The following is a 16,398-nucleotide window of genomic DNA, read 5'->3' on the forward strand; positions in this document are numbered from 1 at the left end:
ATCCGACGCACAATACCTTTTCTTAAACGCTGTGGGACTATACCCCTCATTAGGGGTGAATTAAAAATAAACAATTTTCAAAAACTGCAACCTTATTTTTTACTATCAGAAAAGAATCCAAAGAACGCAGCTTTAAACAGATCTGGGATACAACACACCGTAAACCAGTAGGTGGTGTTAAATTATAATTAGCTTCCCTCCAATTTCCTTTTTATAACTATTGATGATCTACAGAAAGGAATTAAAAGCTCAGCCTGCAGAAAAAAAAGAAAACCCAGTGCATCTCTCTCTTTTTCAGTTGTGGGGGGAGAAGGAGTACAGGGAGTGAGGGGATCTGAGGGATGGTGGAGAGAGGGAATGTGAGGTGCAGGGATGATGTAAAAGTAAGAGAGCGAGGGGTGGTAAGGTGAGGGAGCAGGAGGGAGAGGTGCAGGGATGATGTAAAAGTAAGAGAGCGAGGGGTGGTAAGGTGAGGGAGAGGTGCAGGGATGACCTGAGGAGAGGGAGTGAGGGGATCCTGAGGGGTGGTGGGGAGAGGGAGTATGAGGTGCAGGGTTGATGTAAAAGTAAGAGAGCGAGGGGTGGTAAGGTGATGGAGCAGGAGGGAGAGGTGCAGGGATGATGGGAGGAGAGGGAGTATGAGGTGCAGGGTTGATGTAAAAGTAAGAGAGCGAGGGGTGGTAAGGTGAGGGAGCAGGAAGGAGAGGGAGTGTGAGGTACAGGGTTGATGTAAAAGTAAGAGCGAGGAGCGAGCTGAAGGGTAGTGGGGGTGTTGGAGGGCTTGCACATGCAGGGGGATTAGTGAATGAGAGGGTGGGAGGAGCTGTGTTTCTCTGAATGAGACTGGAGGGGGAGTGTTTGGAGACAGAGGCAGAGGACTGAGGGGTGTGGGGTATGAATATGAGGGGATTACTCCTCCCTCTGTGTGTCTGTCCTCCTCCTCCATCCCTGGATCCCTTCACATTTCCCTCTTGAGATATCTTCTCCCCATTTCCAGATCACTTCCCCTTCCCTCCAGAAAAAAACTACCAGCACTTTTCCTCTAAGGAAGAACCACATAAATTAACCGGACACAGAAATTTCTCAACAGGGCTATTTTATAAAGTTAAATAATCTACATTAATATGCAAATAAATGTAAAAGTATGCAAATTTCCCACAATAGCTACTACATTTCAAAAAGTCTGCTAAAGAAATTGCTAACTTGCAGAATCACAAATGAGCGATCCAGAAGTGCAGGATTTTCTCCTCTCCCAATCCTCCTCTACTTCTGGATTCCCAGAAGGAATCCCCTCCGGGAGGGGGTCCCGCAGAAGAGAAAGGGTCCGATGCAAACACTTCACAGGCTCCATGGGACGAGGAAGGAATCCCGTTCCATCTTTATCGCAAATCTATATTTATTATTTATTTAATTTAAAAGTATTTCTATACCGTCTTTACAAACAATGTTTAATCATAAATTGCCTGGTCAAATATTCTAGGCGACGAACATGGGGAACACTCATAAAAGCATGCGACACAAAACAAAAAACATATCGAATGCAATTTAAACGAAAATTCATCTCTGCTGTTTGCACAGGCAAATACTCCATGTTAGAAAGGAGCTGCTCCTCTTGGAACTCCAGCCTGCTCCAAGGTCCAGGCCGGCGTCTGCTCTGAGCCGCTCCCGCCGCAGGAGCGGCCTCTGCAGACAACCCCGCCCACTCCCCTGGCTTCCTCCTCCCTGTACCCGACAGCGCCATCCACAGGAACTGCAAGTTACTGAGCACTTCCCCTGCACCTGAAGAGACACCATCACCTCCTCCCTTACCCTCTTCAGCTTTTTTTTTTATTTTTTACAGTTGTAAAAGGCAGGAATCAGGCACAGCCACAGGGCTTAGGAGAAGGTGGGAAACAGAGAAGAGCTTTGTGTTGGGGAGAAAAAGCATGGGGAGGGAAAGGGATGAAGACCAGCAACCGTAGAATTTAATCTATTTCCCCGTAGCTCTCAAAAATAAAGCATTTATTAAAAACACACCTATCCCAATGTCATTGCATTATGCTATATATTTCTATGAATCCCATGATAGGACCCGTACTTTTACCATGCGCCGCTCTGAGCTGTTACTAGAAAAGTGGTTAGAGCAGTGGGAAGCCAGGCTTCAAATCCCACTGCCACTCCTTATGACTTTGGGCAAGTCAATTTTACCCTCTTAGAACACAAACTACCTACAGTACCTGAATGCAATCTGCTTTGAAAAGTGGAATATAAATCAAATAAAGATTAGGCAACAAATGCACATTAATGAGTGGAGTCCACGTATACACATTTACCTATTTTATGTCTGTTTTCTAACTGTGAACGGCTTTGATTATTGCACAAAGCAGTATACAAGTAATTTTTAAGAAATAACAAATGTAAATCAAATAAAATTAGACAATTTGATTTTGATCGCCTCAGAAAATGAGCCAGGGTTAAAGCCGAAGAGGACCGCTGGGGAATAGTAATCCACATCCACCCCCTTGTCAGACAGATCGAGGACCTTTACCTTCCTGAGCGAGTCCTCACCGCCCCTCCTCTCCTCCTCCTTCCGACGCTCCCGCTCCTCTATCTCCAGCTCCCGCTGCCGCTTCTTCCTCTCCTGTTCTTCCAGCTTCTTGATGCGCTCTTGGTATTCTCGCTCTTCCGACTCCCGCTTTTCATTCTCAACGCGTTCCTGTTCTTCCCGCTCTGCAGGAACACACAACTCTGGTCTCAGCTAAACTCAACTTTCTATGCCGCAGACGGCAAGAACTGGAATCAATGTAAAATATTCATCTTTCAGTTAAGTATGTTTCTCGTTTAAAAAAAATAAATAAAATGAAACAGATCTCAACCCTACATAGGGCTGGAAAAATCATGGGTGCCAGACCTTCCGGATGCGGCCAAAGGAAGAGCTGAAATGGATAGGAGAGCGCCTGGAAAGGGAGAAGATGTAGGGTGGAAGTACTTGGATACAACAGAGAGGGGAAGGGAGGAAGTTCTCAAAAGCAGGGATTGAGAAAGGAAGGAAGAGTCCCTGCATGAAGAAGAAGAGTGCAGCAAAGGAAAGCAAAAAAAAAAAACCCCACTAAAAAATGTAAAAATACATTCAAAAACCTAGACAAAATGCAAAATAGCCAAATGAAAAAAAAAATCAATTTCCCTAACTCCTAAAAATATTTGGCCAGCACGCAAAATTTCTAAATATTTTTCCATGCCTGCCTACAGGGACCTGCTAGATATGCTAATTATTCAGAAGAGAAAGGAAAATTAGTTTCTTACCTGATAATTTTCGTTCCTGTAGTACCAAGGATCAGTCCAGGACGCGCTCTGTCTCCATCTACTGGTGCGGAGTCACAACCCAGGTGTCCTGGACTAATCCTGGTACGTACAGGGAATCAAGAGACAGATGTGCAGCAAAAACTCAGATGGTTTATGTTCCATTACAACAATTAGAAATAAAATGAAGAAAAGCACTTAAGGGATTTGCTTTTGTGGTAAAGACTTACATTTTATCATAGCTCTAAGCAGATTTCAAACAGAAAACTACCCACCTAACTAGAACGCTGCTGAACAAGAACCCAGGACTTGGGCCTACATAGACCTAACCTCCGGGAGCAGGAAGAGGTAAGCACTGTACTGAGAGCAACATCTTGTGGCCACAGAGCAGTATCAGAAGAATATCCTACTCTTATTACTCAAAATTGTTTCCTGAAGCGAGTGCTACTTGTTGGAGAGGATGTGGTGAAATAGGTGGTACTGCCCAGGGGTACAGTGATTTTGGGATGGCAATCATAGATTTCCCCGTACACATTACCTCTCAGGTTAGGTTACTGGGTATATGGTGGGGTCTGGAATTCCAAGTAAATTTAGGGGGTTAGTGTGTCACCCCGTTGTCCAAAATTTTCAGAAATGGCTCCCTAAGGGACAAAGCCTGCAGCTCAGAGATCCTTCTGAACGAACAAATCGCCACCAAAAATATCACTTTCAGCATGAGGTCTTTCCCTGTACGTACCAGGATCAGTCCAGGACACCTGGGTTGTGACTCCGCACCAGTAGATGGAGACAGACTAAAACTTGTGGGCGGAGCCATATAAGCCCCTGTGCCAGTCACAGCCCCTCAGTCTTACTCTGTCTCCAGTAGATGGTGCAGGTCCAGTCACAGCCCTGCCTGACCTGATTCTGGTGTTGGTGTTAGTCAGGTTTGAATTTTTTGGGCTAGGTTTTTTGTTAGGCATAGTTGTTTATATACCAAATTGGGGTTTTCTTTTAATCCCTTAGTCTCGGGTGCCCTGCCTCCCAGGGGGGTTGAGAGGTCCTGAGGGGACTACCCTCCCCCGGTTGAGGCCGCTGCCAGGGTCGAGGACCCGGCTGGTCTAGTGGCAGCGTCAGGGGTGACACCGGGGAGCCCGGTTCACTCACCCCTGCAGGACTAGGGCTCCAGGACCCGGGACAGCGGCGTCAGCGTTTAAAAAAAAAAAAAAGTTTTCTGTTTTTATTTTGTTGCGGCCGGCTCTCCGTTGCTTCGGCGTCGCTGCTCCGTCGTTTTCGCGCAGGGGGGCGCCGCAGGCAAGAGGGAGGTCGCCGAATTAGTTTTTTTCTTTAATTTTGACGCGCCTCAGTTTTTTTTTACTTCCCGCGGTCGCCGGCTTGCCGCACTGTTCTTCAGACAAGGCCTGCGAGTCGGCGCGCGCGCGCGTTTTTCCAGGGAGGGCCTCTGCTCTGCCTGCATCCAGGACGGTGAAGCAACGTCCGGGGCATCGTGGGGGGCTCGGGCCCGGATCGCGCGTTCGCCGCCGCGAGGGGTAGGCCCAGTAAATAGGCCTCAGGACATTTTCCCGCTCAGCGCGGGAGCGGCGGCCATTTTGGCCACCGGCAAAGAATTCTCGCGGACTGCGGCAGGCGATTCGGCTCTCCCTCCCGCGTTATCCCCGCAGCGGGGCGCGGCGGGAGGGGGCGCCGAGGAGGGGCTTCGGCCCTGGGGGGATTCCGACGCCGATTCTTCCGAATCCGGGTCGTTTTTCTGAGGATTTCGCGGGCTTGCTGCGCAAGGTAATTAAGTACAAGCGCAGCAAGCGCTCCCGAGGGGGGGGCTCTGGGGAGGGCTCCAACCAGGCCCCACCGAGTAAGCGCAAGGCGAAAAAGACCGCGATGCTCGCCCAGGAGCCAGCGCGAGGGAAACGGCTTCCCCGGAGCGTACCTCAGGAGTCAGATCCAGAAGATTCCTCCACGGCGGACACTGATGGTCTCGAGGAGCCCCCGAGGGGGGCTGAGGAGACGGGGGCGGATGGCTCCGCCCAGCCCGGCGCGGGAACAGGTACCCAAGCAGCGGACGGGGATGACCCCAAGGTAGTCCGTCTGTTCCGCAGAGAGGAACTGTCGCCATTCATCCCGGCCATTCTCCAGGACCTGGGGATAGAGGTTTCACCAGTGGTGGTCCGCCAGGAGGCCAATATGGATCCAGTGCGACTGGGATACCCCGGAATTGGGATTGAAAGTCAGCAAGGCCATGGATAAGCTCTACCCGCTCCCGGAGGAGGCGCTGGAGCTTCTGCAACTTCCAAAGGTGGATTCAGCGGTCTCCGCGGTGACGAAGAGGCCCACTATCCCGGTCACGGGGGCGACGGCCCTTCGGGATATACAAGACAGGAAGCTCGTAGTGCAGCTCAAGAAGATATTTGAGGTATCCGCCCTAGGGGTGCGGGCAACAATCTGCACTAACTTTGCCATGCGCACTAGTTTACGCTGGGCCCAGGTCCTTCAGGCGAATGCAGGCCTGTTGGCGGAGGAGGCGTCTCCGGCTGATAGAGTGGAGGCGGCAATAGCTTATGGAGCTGACGCCCTCCACAACCTGCTGCGCACCTCTGCTAGGTGCATAGTAGCCGCAGTTTCGGCGCACCGTCTCCTGTAGCTACGCAACTGGGCAGTGGATGGCTCTTCCAAAGCCCACCTGGGTTCGTTACCTTTCAAGGAGTTGGGTGATTTGATGGTTTCTCTGGGGGAGAACAGGGCATTCAAGCTGCCCGAGGATAGGGCCAGGGCACGGCCCTCCTTTCCGGCCAGTGCCCGGTTCCGGGGGCCCAGGAAATCGCACCCTCAAAGATCTGCCGGCTCTTCGTATAGACCATCTTCTTCCCGGAACACTCATGGCAGCAGTCCTTTCGTGGGAAACGTTTCGGGGAGCAAGGCGGGGCCCCGTCGGGTGCGGGGTCCAAGCCCTCGCATTGAACTCCGGCCGGTCCACCTCTCGTCGCGCCTGCGGCACGCCGTTCCATATGTAGGGGCACGGTTAACTTTATATTTCGAGGAGTGGACCAGGGTGACGTCAGGCCAGTGGGTCCTCGACGTGATAAGACACGGCTACGAGTTGGATTTTGCTCGCATCCCAGCGGACGAGTTCCTGGTCTCGCCCTGCAAGGCCCCAGGAAGAGGGCAGCGATGTTGGACACCTTCCGTCGGCTGGAAAGCTTGGGGGCCATATCCCCCGTCCCTGCCGATCGGCGCGGCTCGGGCCGTTACTCCATTTACTTCGTAGTTCCCAAGAAGGACGGCACTTCAAGGCCAATTCTGGACCTCAAAGGGGTAAACAGATGTCTTCGTGTTCCCCACTTCGAAATGGAATCGATTCGGTCAGTTATCGCTTCGGTGCGTCCGGGCGAATTTCTGGCTCCTCTGGATCTCACGGAGGCGTACCTTCACGTGGGCATTCAGCCATCGTGCCAGCAGTTTCTGAGGTTCTGCGTTCTGGGGAGGCACTACCAATTTCGGGCGCTTCCTTTTTGATCTTGCAACGGCGCCTCGAACATTCACGAAGGTGATGGTGGTAGTGGCGGCGCACTGCGACAGGAAGGTCTTCTGGTTCTTCCTTACCTAGACGTTTGGCTGATTCGGGCGAAGTCAGAGAGTCAGTGTCGACGGGCGGTGGACAGGGTCCTCCAGCTCTTGCAGTCCCTAGGCTGGGCGGTCAATTACAACAAAAGTTATTTGGCTCCCACTCAGTCCTTGGAATATCTGGGGGCCTTATTCGACACGAAACGGGGCAGGGTAATCCTCTCTCAAGATCGGATATGCAAACTGCAATCTCAGGTGCGGCGTCTGTTGTCTCTTCGCCGTCCACGAGTCTGCGATTACCTGACGGTGCTGGGGTCTATGGCTTCAACGCTCGCGTTGGTACCCTGGGCGTTCGCTCACCTGCGGCCATTGCAGTCTTCTTTGCTGTCCCGTTGGACACCAGTTTCGGAGGATTTCTACCTACCGCTCCCGCTTGTGGGTCCGGCGAGATCCAGTCTTCTTTGGTGGCTGGATCCAAGTCATCTGTCCTGTGGCGTATCCCTTCTCGTTCCCGTCTGGACGGTGGTGGCCACGGATGCCAGTCTCTCCGGCTGGGGAGCAGTTTGCCTAGGGAAGTCGGTGCAAGGTCGTTGGTCAGCATCGCAAGCTCAATGGTCCATCAACCGCCTCGAGACCAGAGCGGTCTGTCTGGCTCTCCAAGCCTTCATACCCTTGGTGCGGGGACAGGCGGTCCGAGTACTGTCAGACAACGCAACCACCGTGGCCTACATCAATCGTCAAGGAGGGACGAGAAGTCCACTGGTGGCGGAAGAGGTGAGAATTTTGATGGCCTGGTCGGAACAACATCTCAGCAGCATAGCAGCGTCTCACATTGCCGGGGTCGACAACATGCAGGCGGATTCCTCAGCAGGCATCGTCTAGATCCCGGAGAGTGGGAACTGGCGGACGAGGCGTTTCTGCTCCTCTGCAGGACGTGGGGAGTTCCCCACTTGAATCTGATGGCCACGTGGCACAACGCGAAGGTTCCGCGGTTTTTTTTTACAGTCGGCGTCGAGAGCGGGGAGCAGAGGGCGTCGATGCGCTGGTGCTCCCTTGGCCGACGGATGTGCTGCTGTACGTGTTTCCCCCGTGGCCACTGATCGGCAAGATCCTGCGGCGCGTAGAATTGCACCCATCCAACGTGATCATGGTGGCACCGGAGTGGCCACGCCGTCCATGGTTCGCAGACCTCATTCAGTTGTCGGTGGGGGCTCCCCTTCGTCTCCACGGCTTCGCGGGGCTGCTTCATCAGGGCCCCGTCTGTTTGGAGGATGCGGATCACTTTTGTCTCGCGGCATGCTCTTGAGAGGAATCGGTTAAAGAGCAAAGTTTACTCGGACGCGGTTATTGCTACGCTGCTGAGGTCCCGGTAGCAGTCTCCGTCCCTGGCTTATGTCAGGGTCTGGGTGGGTTTTTGAGGATTGGTGTATGAAGCGAGGTTTGGATCCCACCGCCGCTGCGGTCTCTGATATTCTGGCTTTCCTCCAGGTGGGACTGGCCAGAGGCTTGGCGTGCAGTTCCCTACGAGTCCAAGTGGCGGCACTTGGTTGTTTGCGGGGGAAGGTCGGGGGGATCCCCTCTGGCTCTTCACCCAGATATAGTCCGTCTCCTGAAGGGGGCTCAGCATCTCCGTCCTCCCTTGCGTCCTTCCTGTCCGGCTTGGAATCTTAATTGGGTTCTTTCTGCCTTATGTTTGGCACCGTTTGAGCCTTTTGCAGCGCTCTACTGTCAAGGATCTCATGTTGAAGACCGTGTTTCTGGTGGCGATTTCTTCGGCACGCCGTATCTCGGAATTGCAGGCGTGGTCATGTAAGGAGCCGTCCTTGCGACTCTCCGCCACAGGCGTTTCCTTGCGCACTGTCCCTTCTTTCTTCCGAAGGTCGTCTCGGCTTTTCATTTGAATCAATCCGTTGAACTTCCCGTTTTCGCGGTCGGGGAGTCGTCGGATCCGAAGACGAGAGACTTAAGAAAGCTGGATGTGAGGAGGTCCCTCCTTCGCTATCTGGAGGTCACTAATCCTTTTCAGATAACGGATCATCTGTTTGTCCTCCTTTCTGGTCCCAAGAAAGGGGCTGCAGCGTCTCGCACGACGATCGCCCGTTGGCTCTAAGAGGCCATAGGCTCAGTGTACTTTGTACGGGGAAAGACTCCGCCGGTGGGTCTTCGGGCTCATTCGACAAGGTCTCACGCTGCGTCCTGGGCGGAGTCTTCTCAGGTGTCTCCCCAAGAGATTGTAGGGCGGCTACCTGGCAGTCGTTGCATGCCTTCGTCAGACATTACCGTCTGGATGTTCAGGCCGCTGAGGTCGGAGGGTTTGGAGAGGGGTTCTCCGAGCAGGACTCTCTGCTTCCCACCCTTGGTAAGTTGGCTCTGGTACATCCCAGGTGTCCTGGACTGATCCTGGTACGTACAGGGAAAGGAAAATTAATTTCTTACCTGATAATTTTCGTTCCTGTAGTACCAAGGATCAGTCCAGGATCCCGCCCGCTGACGGAGAGTCTGCTCATCGTTGTTTCCTTGCGCTCACCGCTTGTTCGCTCTCCCGGTTGGGGAGTCCGGTTCCCGCAGGGGTTGGAATTGTTTCCGATTAAATGGCAAGTTTTGTTAGTTAGCTATGGTTGCCCTTTTGGGTTTCTACTTTGACATTACGTATGACTGAGGGGCTGTGACTGGCACAGGGGCTTATATGGCTCCGCCCACAAGTTTTAGTCTGTCTCCATCTACTGGTGCGGAGTCACAACCCAGGTGTCCTGGACTGATCCTTGGTACTACAGGAACGAAAATTATCAGGTAAGAAACTAATTTTCCTTTTAACGACTTCTTCCTCAACAACTCAAAACAGAGGCCCACAAAGCACCCACAAGACAGAGTTTAAACTCCATGCCTGAGCCAATCTATGTACCGGCAGCCACAGATGCTCGACCCCCTTCAAAAACCTCCCAGCATCCAGATGTGAGGCCAATGACTTTTTCCCTGGAGTATACCTCTGAGACACACCAAGCCTGCCATCTGAACCTGCAAAGAATTGTAAACTAAGCCCTTGACAATCACGGGCTCAGAGTATCCTTTTTGTCACAAGCGCCAGCTCTCAAAAGTCAAGTCATGAGACAAAGGTGATCTGTCCGATCCAAGAAAATAGGACCTTGCCTTAATAGCCCCTGCAAATGAGCCAATCTTAGGGACTTGTCAATTGCATGCTGAACCAAATCTGCGAATCATAGACACAGCAGCCTCCCCGGCACCACCATTACCACCTGGCCTGGATGCTTCTCGATGCGCCTAAACACTCGCCCTATTAATGATCACAGAGGGAACACTTACAGGAAAATTGGATCTTACCTGCTAATTTTCGTTCCTGTAATACCACAGACCAGTCCAGACCAATGGGTTATGCACTCCCACCAGCAGATGGAGGCAGAGAACAAAACTTTGAGGCACTGCTATATAACCAAGTGTGCCACCTGCAGCTCCTCAGTATTAACACCCAAGCTAAGATACAACAGAAAAACATTTAACCCTACTAAGGGCGAACAAGAAAAAAACCTCAAGGGTTTGATATCCCCGAACCTGGAAACCCCAGCTCTGGACCTTAGGCCATAATATACAAATTGCAAAAGGAATGATCCCTTACAGACTTATGTACAGCGGCTAACAGGCAAATCAGTCTTTCTGCAGTTTTATAAGGGTGGGCCTCTGGACTGATCTGTGGTATTACAGGAACGAAAATTAGCAGGTAAGTCCCAATTTTCCTTTCCTGGACATACCCAGATCAGTCCAGATCAGTGGAATGTACCAAAGCCACATTACACCGGGCAGGAAACCGAAAGACCCGCTCTCAGAACGCTTTCTCCCAAAACTGCGCTCTCCGATGCCCATACATCTAGATGGTGATGTCTTGTAAAGGTATGCATAGTTGACCAGACTGCGGCCCTACATATTTTTGCAGGAGAACATAAAAACATAAGAAAATGCCATACTGGGTCAGACTAAGGGTCCATCAAACCCAGCATCCTGTTTCCAACAGTGGCCAATCCAGGCCATAAGAACCTGGCAAGTACCCAAAAACTAAGTCTATTCCATGTTACCATTGCTAATGGCAGTGGCTATTCTCTAAGTGAACTTAATAGTAGGTTCTCCTCCAAGAACTTATCCAAACATTTTTTAAACACAGCTATACTAACTGCACTAACCACATCCTCTGGCAACAAATTCCAGAGTTTAATTGTGCGTTGAGTGAAAAAGAACTTTCTCTGATCGCAATTATATCTTTTTTGAGATGCGGCGACCACAATTGTACACAGTATTCAAGGTGCAGTCTCACCATGGAGCAATACAGAGGCATTATGACATTTTCCGTTTTATTCACCATTCCCTTTCTAATAATTCCCAACATTCTGTTTGCTTTTTTGACTGCCGCAGCACACTGAACCGACGATTTCAATGTGTTATCCACTATGACGCCTAGATCTCTTTCTTGGGTTGTAGCACCTAATATGGAACCCAACATTGTGTAATTATAGCATGGGTTATTTTTCACTATATGCATCACCTTGCACTTATCCACATTAAATTTCATCTGCCATTTGGATGCCCAATTTTCCAGTCTCACAAGGTCTTCCTGCAATTTATCACAATCTGCTTGTGATTTAACTACTCTGAACAATTTTGTGTCATCTGCAAATTTGATTATCTCACTCATATTTCTTTCCAGATACCAACTGACACTCCGCCCAGGAAGCCGCTTGCGCTCTTGAAGAATGCACTTTCAAACCAGTAGGCCAAACAAATGGTCTCCTTCATCCAATGAGCCAAGGAGACCTTGGATGCCTTCTCACCTTTCAAATAACGTACAAGTATCCGGCGAACATACAAGAGATGAAGATCTCTCCCCGAAGAAGAATCTCAAGATCAGTCAGGGAAACCGGGCAACTCCATGGATTGATTCACATGGAAGGCAGATATCACTCTGGGCAAAAAGGAAGGCACCGTACGCAAGGACACCTTGTCAGTAGAGATGCGTAGGAATCCCGACAGGAAAGAGCCTGTAATTTCGAAATCCATCTGGCAGAGCAAATGGCCACCAGGAAAACAGTCTTCAAAGTAAGGTCTTTTAGGGAAAACCGTCCCAGCGGTTCAAAGGGCAGATCACAAAGCGCCTGTAAAACCAGATTAAGATTCCAGTCCAGACACAACTTACGAACTGGAGGGCAAAGATGCTTTACCTCTTTCAGGAAGCAGACAACATCCGGATGGCTGGCCAAGGGCTTGCCGCCTATCCAGCCCCCGAGACACCCTAGGGTGGAAACCTGAACCCGGAGGGAATTATAAGCCAAGCCTTTTGACAAGCCCTGCTGCAGAAAGGCCAAAATACGAGGTATGGTCACCAAAAGCGGTATTATGCCTTATTGATCACACCAGGCCTCAAACACTTTCCACACCCTGACGTATGCCATTGAAGTCGAAGGGCGTCTAGCCTGGAGGAGAGTAGAAATCAACTGTTCCGAATAACCCTTCAGGCGTAACCGCCGCCTTTCAAAAGCCAAGCCGCAAGAGAAGCAATCCTCCCAATCCAAAAAGATGGGTCCTTGATATGAGACCTAAAAGATGGGCCAGGAGCAACGGACCCGTTGCCAACTTGATATATGTGTGCCTGAGTTTGAAACCAACATGGAGACTATGGCTCACCCAGAATCCTTTGCTCCCTTGGCCTGCTTGCAGTTCTGGCCACGGGAACCTTAAAAGCCCTCTTGACCCTGATTTGGAGAAACTACAGGAGACATCTGGACTGCAGCAGGAGATGTCAAAAACTTATGATAGAAAATCATGGGGGTCACAGAAAAGCAGAAGGAAAAGGTTAGAATCTCACAGGCTGTTTTCACTAATTGGTACCAGCAAAACCAGAGTCTTGGAACCTCCCTAAGGATAAAAACCTGACAGGACAAAGGACTAACAGAAAGTTTACATGATCAGGCACGTGGGCCTCAATTTGGGAGGGGGATCAGAGTAACAGGTTTAATTTGTCTTGTTTTGACACAAGAAACAATGCGTGGTGCTCTCATGGATCCCTATTAGGGATTATTGTATGTTTTACCTATAAAAAACCAGCACTCACTGACAGTGAGACACACAGTAGTGCTTCTCTACAGTGAGAACTGCGACTCTGTTCCTCCCGAAGGTACCTGCATTGCTTATTGATATGCAATAATAAACTTAAATTTGTTTCTACTAAATTTGGTATGGTACCTTAGTGTCATTGGGACAATGCCTTTAAGCTGATTTAGCACTTAACTGAATGAGATCTGCAAACCAGGGACACCGTGGCCACTCCGGAGCCACCAGGACCACTGGTCCGGGATGTTCCTCTATGCGCTGCAGAACCCGACCGATGAGGGGGCAAGGAGGAAAAGCGTACAGGAGAATTCCGGTCAGCCACTCGCAGACTAGGGCGTCCAGTCCTACCGACCTGACCTCTTTCTTGTGACTAAAGAACTGAGTAGTCTTCGAGTTGGCTCGTGTCGCCATGAGGTCCACCTGGGGAAACCCCCCCCATCTGGCACAGATGTGATTCCAGGCCTCCCATGACAGTTCCCACTCCCCGGGATCTAGCTGTTGACGGCTGAGGAAGTCTGCCTGTATGTTGTCTACGCCCGCTATTTGAGAGTCTGCGATTCCTTCCAGATTACACTTGGCCCAAGCAAACAGGAGATGAGCCTCCCACACTATAGCCGGGCTCTTAGTTCCTCCGTGGTGGTTGAGGTAAGCCACCATAGTGACGTTTGAGAAGAAGCAAACCATTCTCCCCTGCATCAGAGGCTGAAACGCTACCAATGCCCTGAGGACAGCTCTCGTTTCGAGGCGATTGATGGACCAGGACCAATCCGTCGAGGAACAGGTACCCTGGGCCGCATGATCCAGGCACACTACTCCCCAGCCCTGGAGGCTCGCATCTGTTGACAAGACCACCCAATCAGGGACTTCGAGGGGCATTCCCTTCTGTAAGTTGGTCTCCGACAACCACCACTCCAGGCTGAACCTGGCCTGCTTTGACAATAATGGCAGCTGGTTCTGCTCAGACACCGGGTTGCATCGAGACAGCAGCGCTCTCTGCAATGGCCGCATGTGAGCGAAGGCCCACGGTATTAACTCCAACGTCTATGCCATGGAGCCCAGGATCTGCAGATAGCAAATGTTGCTTACCTGTAACATGTGTTCTCACAGGACAGCAGGATTTTAGTCCTCACATATGGGTGACATCACAGGATGGAGCCCAATCACAGAAAACCTCTGTCAAAGTTTCCAGAACTTTGACTGGCCCCGACTGGGCATGCCCAGCATGGCACTAACCCTGCAGCCAGCAGGGGTCCCCCTCAATCTTGTTTAAAGCTACAGGAAGTGCCAAAAAATAAAAGAAGAAAACGATACGAACCCAACACCGCGGGGCGGAGGGCGGGTTTCGTGAGGACTAACATCCTGCTGTCCTGTGAGAACACCTGTTACAGGTAAGCAACATTTGCTTTCTCACAGGACAAGCAGGATGGTAGTCCTCACATATGGGTGAGTACCGAGCTGAGGATGTCTGAACATGCACCAAATATACCCAACGGCGTGCAACAGGCACAACAACTGGGGTGGAATTTGGGAGAGGGCATCCTGAACCCTAACGGGCAGGCGGAAGGGTGTTGGTACATCACGTTGTAAACAGATTACGAAGGACAGATTGGCCGAAGATGGAATCTTGTCTTCCGGCTTTGTCCAAGCAATAGAGGGCTGCAAAGGTGTGGAGAGAACTCCAAGTGGCAGCCCTGCAAATGTCAGGAAGCGGCACCGATCGTAGGTGTGCTACTGAAGTCGCCATGGCCCTCACCGAGTGTGCTTTAACACGGTTTTATTTATTTATTTATTTAGCATTTTTCTATACCGACTTTCCAATAACAAAATTATTGATCAATTCGGTTTACATTTTAAACAATAACAACAATGACAAGTAAATGTCTTACAATGAACAGTTCGAATTAACTTGGATTAAGATATATGGGGGTAATAACAATTAACATGAGCGGTGCCTAATATAGGCTAGAGGCTGGGTTTTAATGATAGTCTGCCAAAGATTTTTGAAATAGGTTTTGAAATAGAATGCCCGCTTGCTGATAGCAAAAGGATATGTAGTCCGCCAACCAGAAGGAGAGAGTCTGCTTACCCACAGGCTGCCCCAATCTGATGGAAGCAAAGGAAACAAACAGTTGAGTGCTTTCCCTGTGGGCGGCTGTACGGTCAAGGTAGAATGCTAGAGCCCGTTTACAGTCAAGGGTATGCAGAGCCTGCTCTCCTGGATTGGAATGGGGCCTGGGAAAAAAGGTAGGTAGTATGATGGATTGAGGTGAAAATCCAAAACTACCTTAGGTAAGAATTTAGGGTGAGTGCGGAGTACTGCTCAGTCCTGCAGAAGTTTAGTGTAAGGCGGATAGGTAACTAGGGCCTGTAATTCACTAACTCTGCGAGCTGAAGTGATTGCCAAAAGGAAAATCACTTTCCATGTGAGATATCGAAGTTCACAAGAGCGAAGAGGCTCGAATGGTTGTTTCATGAGCCAACCCAAAACCAGATTAAGGTCCCAAGAAGGGGCCGGAAAACGCAGTGGAGGCTTGAGGTGAAGCAAGCCCTTCAAAAAATGTGTTACAAAGGGGTTGTACTGATATAGGAACATCCCCGAAACCTTTACGGAAGGCGGCTACCGCACTGACATGCATTCTGATGGAAGAAGTCTTTAGACCTGATTCTGATAAATGCCAGAGAGAGTCCAAAAACTTCGTGATTGGACAGGAAAAGGGGTCAAGGGACTGAGAAGAGCACCATGACGTGAACCTTTTCCATTTGTAAGAGTAAGCTTTTCTCGTGGAAGGATTCCGGGAAGCAATCAAGACACGGGAAACTGGTTCAGAAAGGTTAAGTGGCTGAAGGATTAACCTTTCAACATCCATGCAGTCAGGGACAAGGCGTGAAGATTGGGATGGTGGAGGCACCCGTCGTTTTGAGTGATCAGAAGCGGGTCCGCCCTAAGGGAATGCGCCTGCGAATGGAGAGATCCTGCAGTATTGGAAACCACACTTGGCATAGCCAGTGAGGTGCTAAGAGGATCAAGGTTCCCTTGTCCTGACGTAACGTCACGAGAGTCTTTGAAAGAAGAGGAAGTGGAGGGAATGCATAGAGCAGACCGGTTGCCCACAAGAGGGAGAATGCATCTCTGGGCTGAGAGTGTTTGCTGCGAATAAGAGAGCAGAAGTTCTCTACTTTGCGGTTTTGAGGAGACGCAAAGAGGTCCATCTGAGGATATCCCCATCGTTGGAAGATGGAGTTCGCCATCGAGGGGTTGAGAGACCACTCGTGCGGTTGAAAGATGTGACTCAGCTTGTCTGCCAACACATTGTCCACTCCCGGGAACCAGGTGGCCCTGAGGTACATCGAATGGGAGAGAGCTTCCGCCCATATCTGTGCAGCTTCCTGACACAAAAGGAAGGAGCACATGCCTCCCTGTTTGTTGATGTACCACATGGCCACCTGGTTGTCCGT

The 16,398-nt window shown here is 50.5% G+C and overlaps 1 protein-coding gene across 3 annotated transcripts in view; it reads right to left on the reverse strand.

The window, feature by feature from the left end:
* The window catches only part of EIF3A (eukaryotic translation initiation factor 3 subunit A), a 197,926-nt gene that overhangs the window by 84,869 nt on the left and 96,659 nt on the right, over positions 1-16,398 (reverse strand). For all 3 annotated transcript variants that reach the window (XM_029610506.1, XM_029610505.1, XM_029610504.1), the window contains exon 17: positions 2,528-2,709. In XM_029610506.1, coding sequence (XP_029466366.1) covers positions 2,528-2,709 — 182 coding nt within the window. The remainder of the gene's footprint in view (positions 1-2,527; positions 2,710-16,398) is intronic.

Source organism: Rhinatrema bivittatum, chromosome 7 (assembly GCF_901001135.1).
Source record: "Rhinatrema bivittatum chromosome 7, aRhiBiv1.1, whole genome shotgun sequence".
NCBI classification, from domain to species: domain Eukaryota; kingdom Metazoa; phylum Chordata; class Amphibia; order Gymnophiona; family Rhinatrematidae; genus Rhinatrema; species Rhinatrema bivittatum.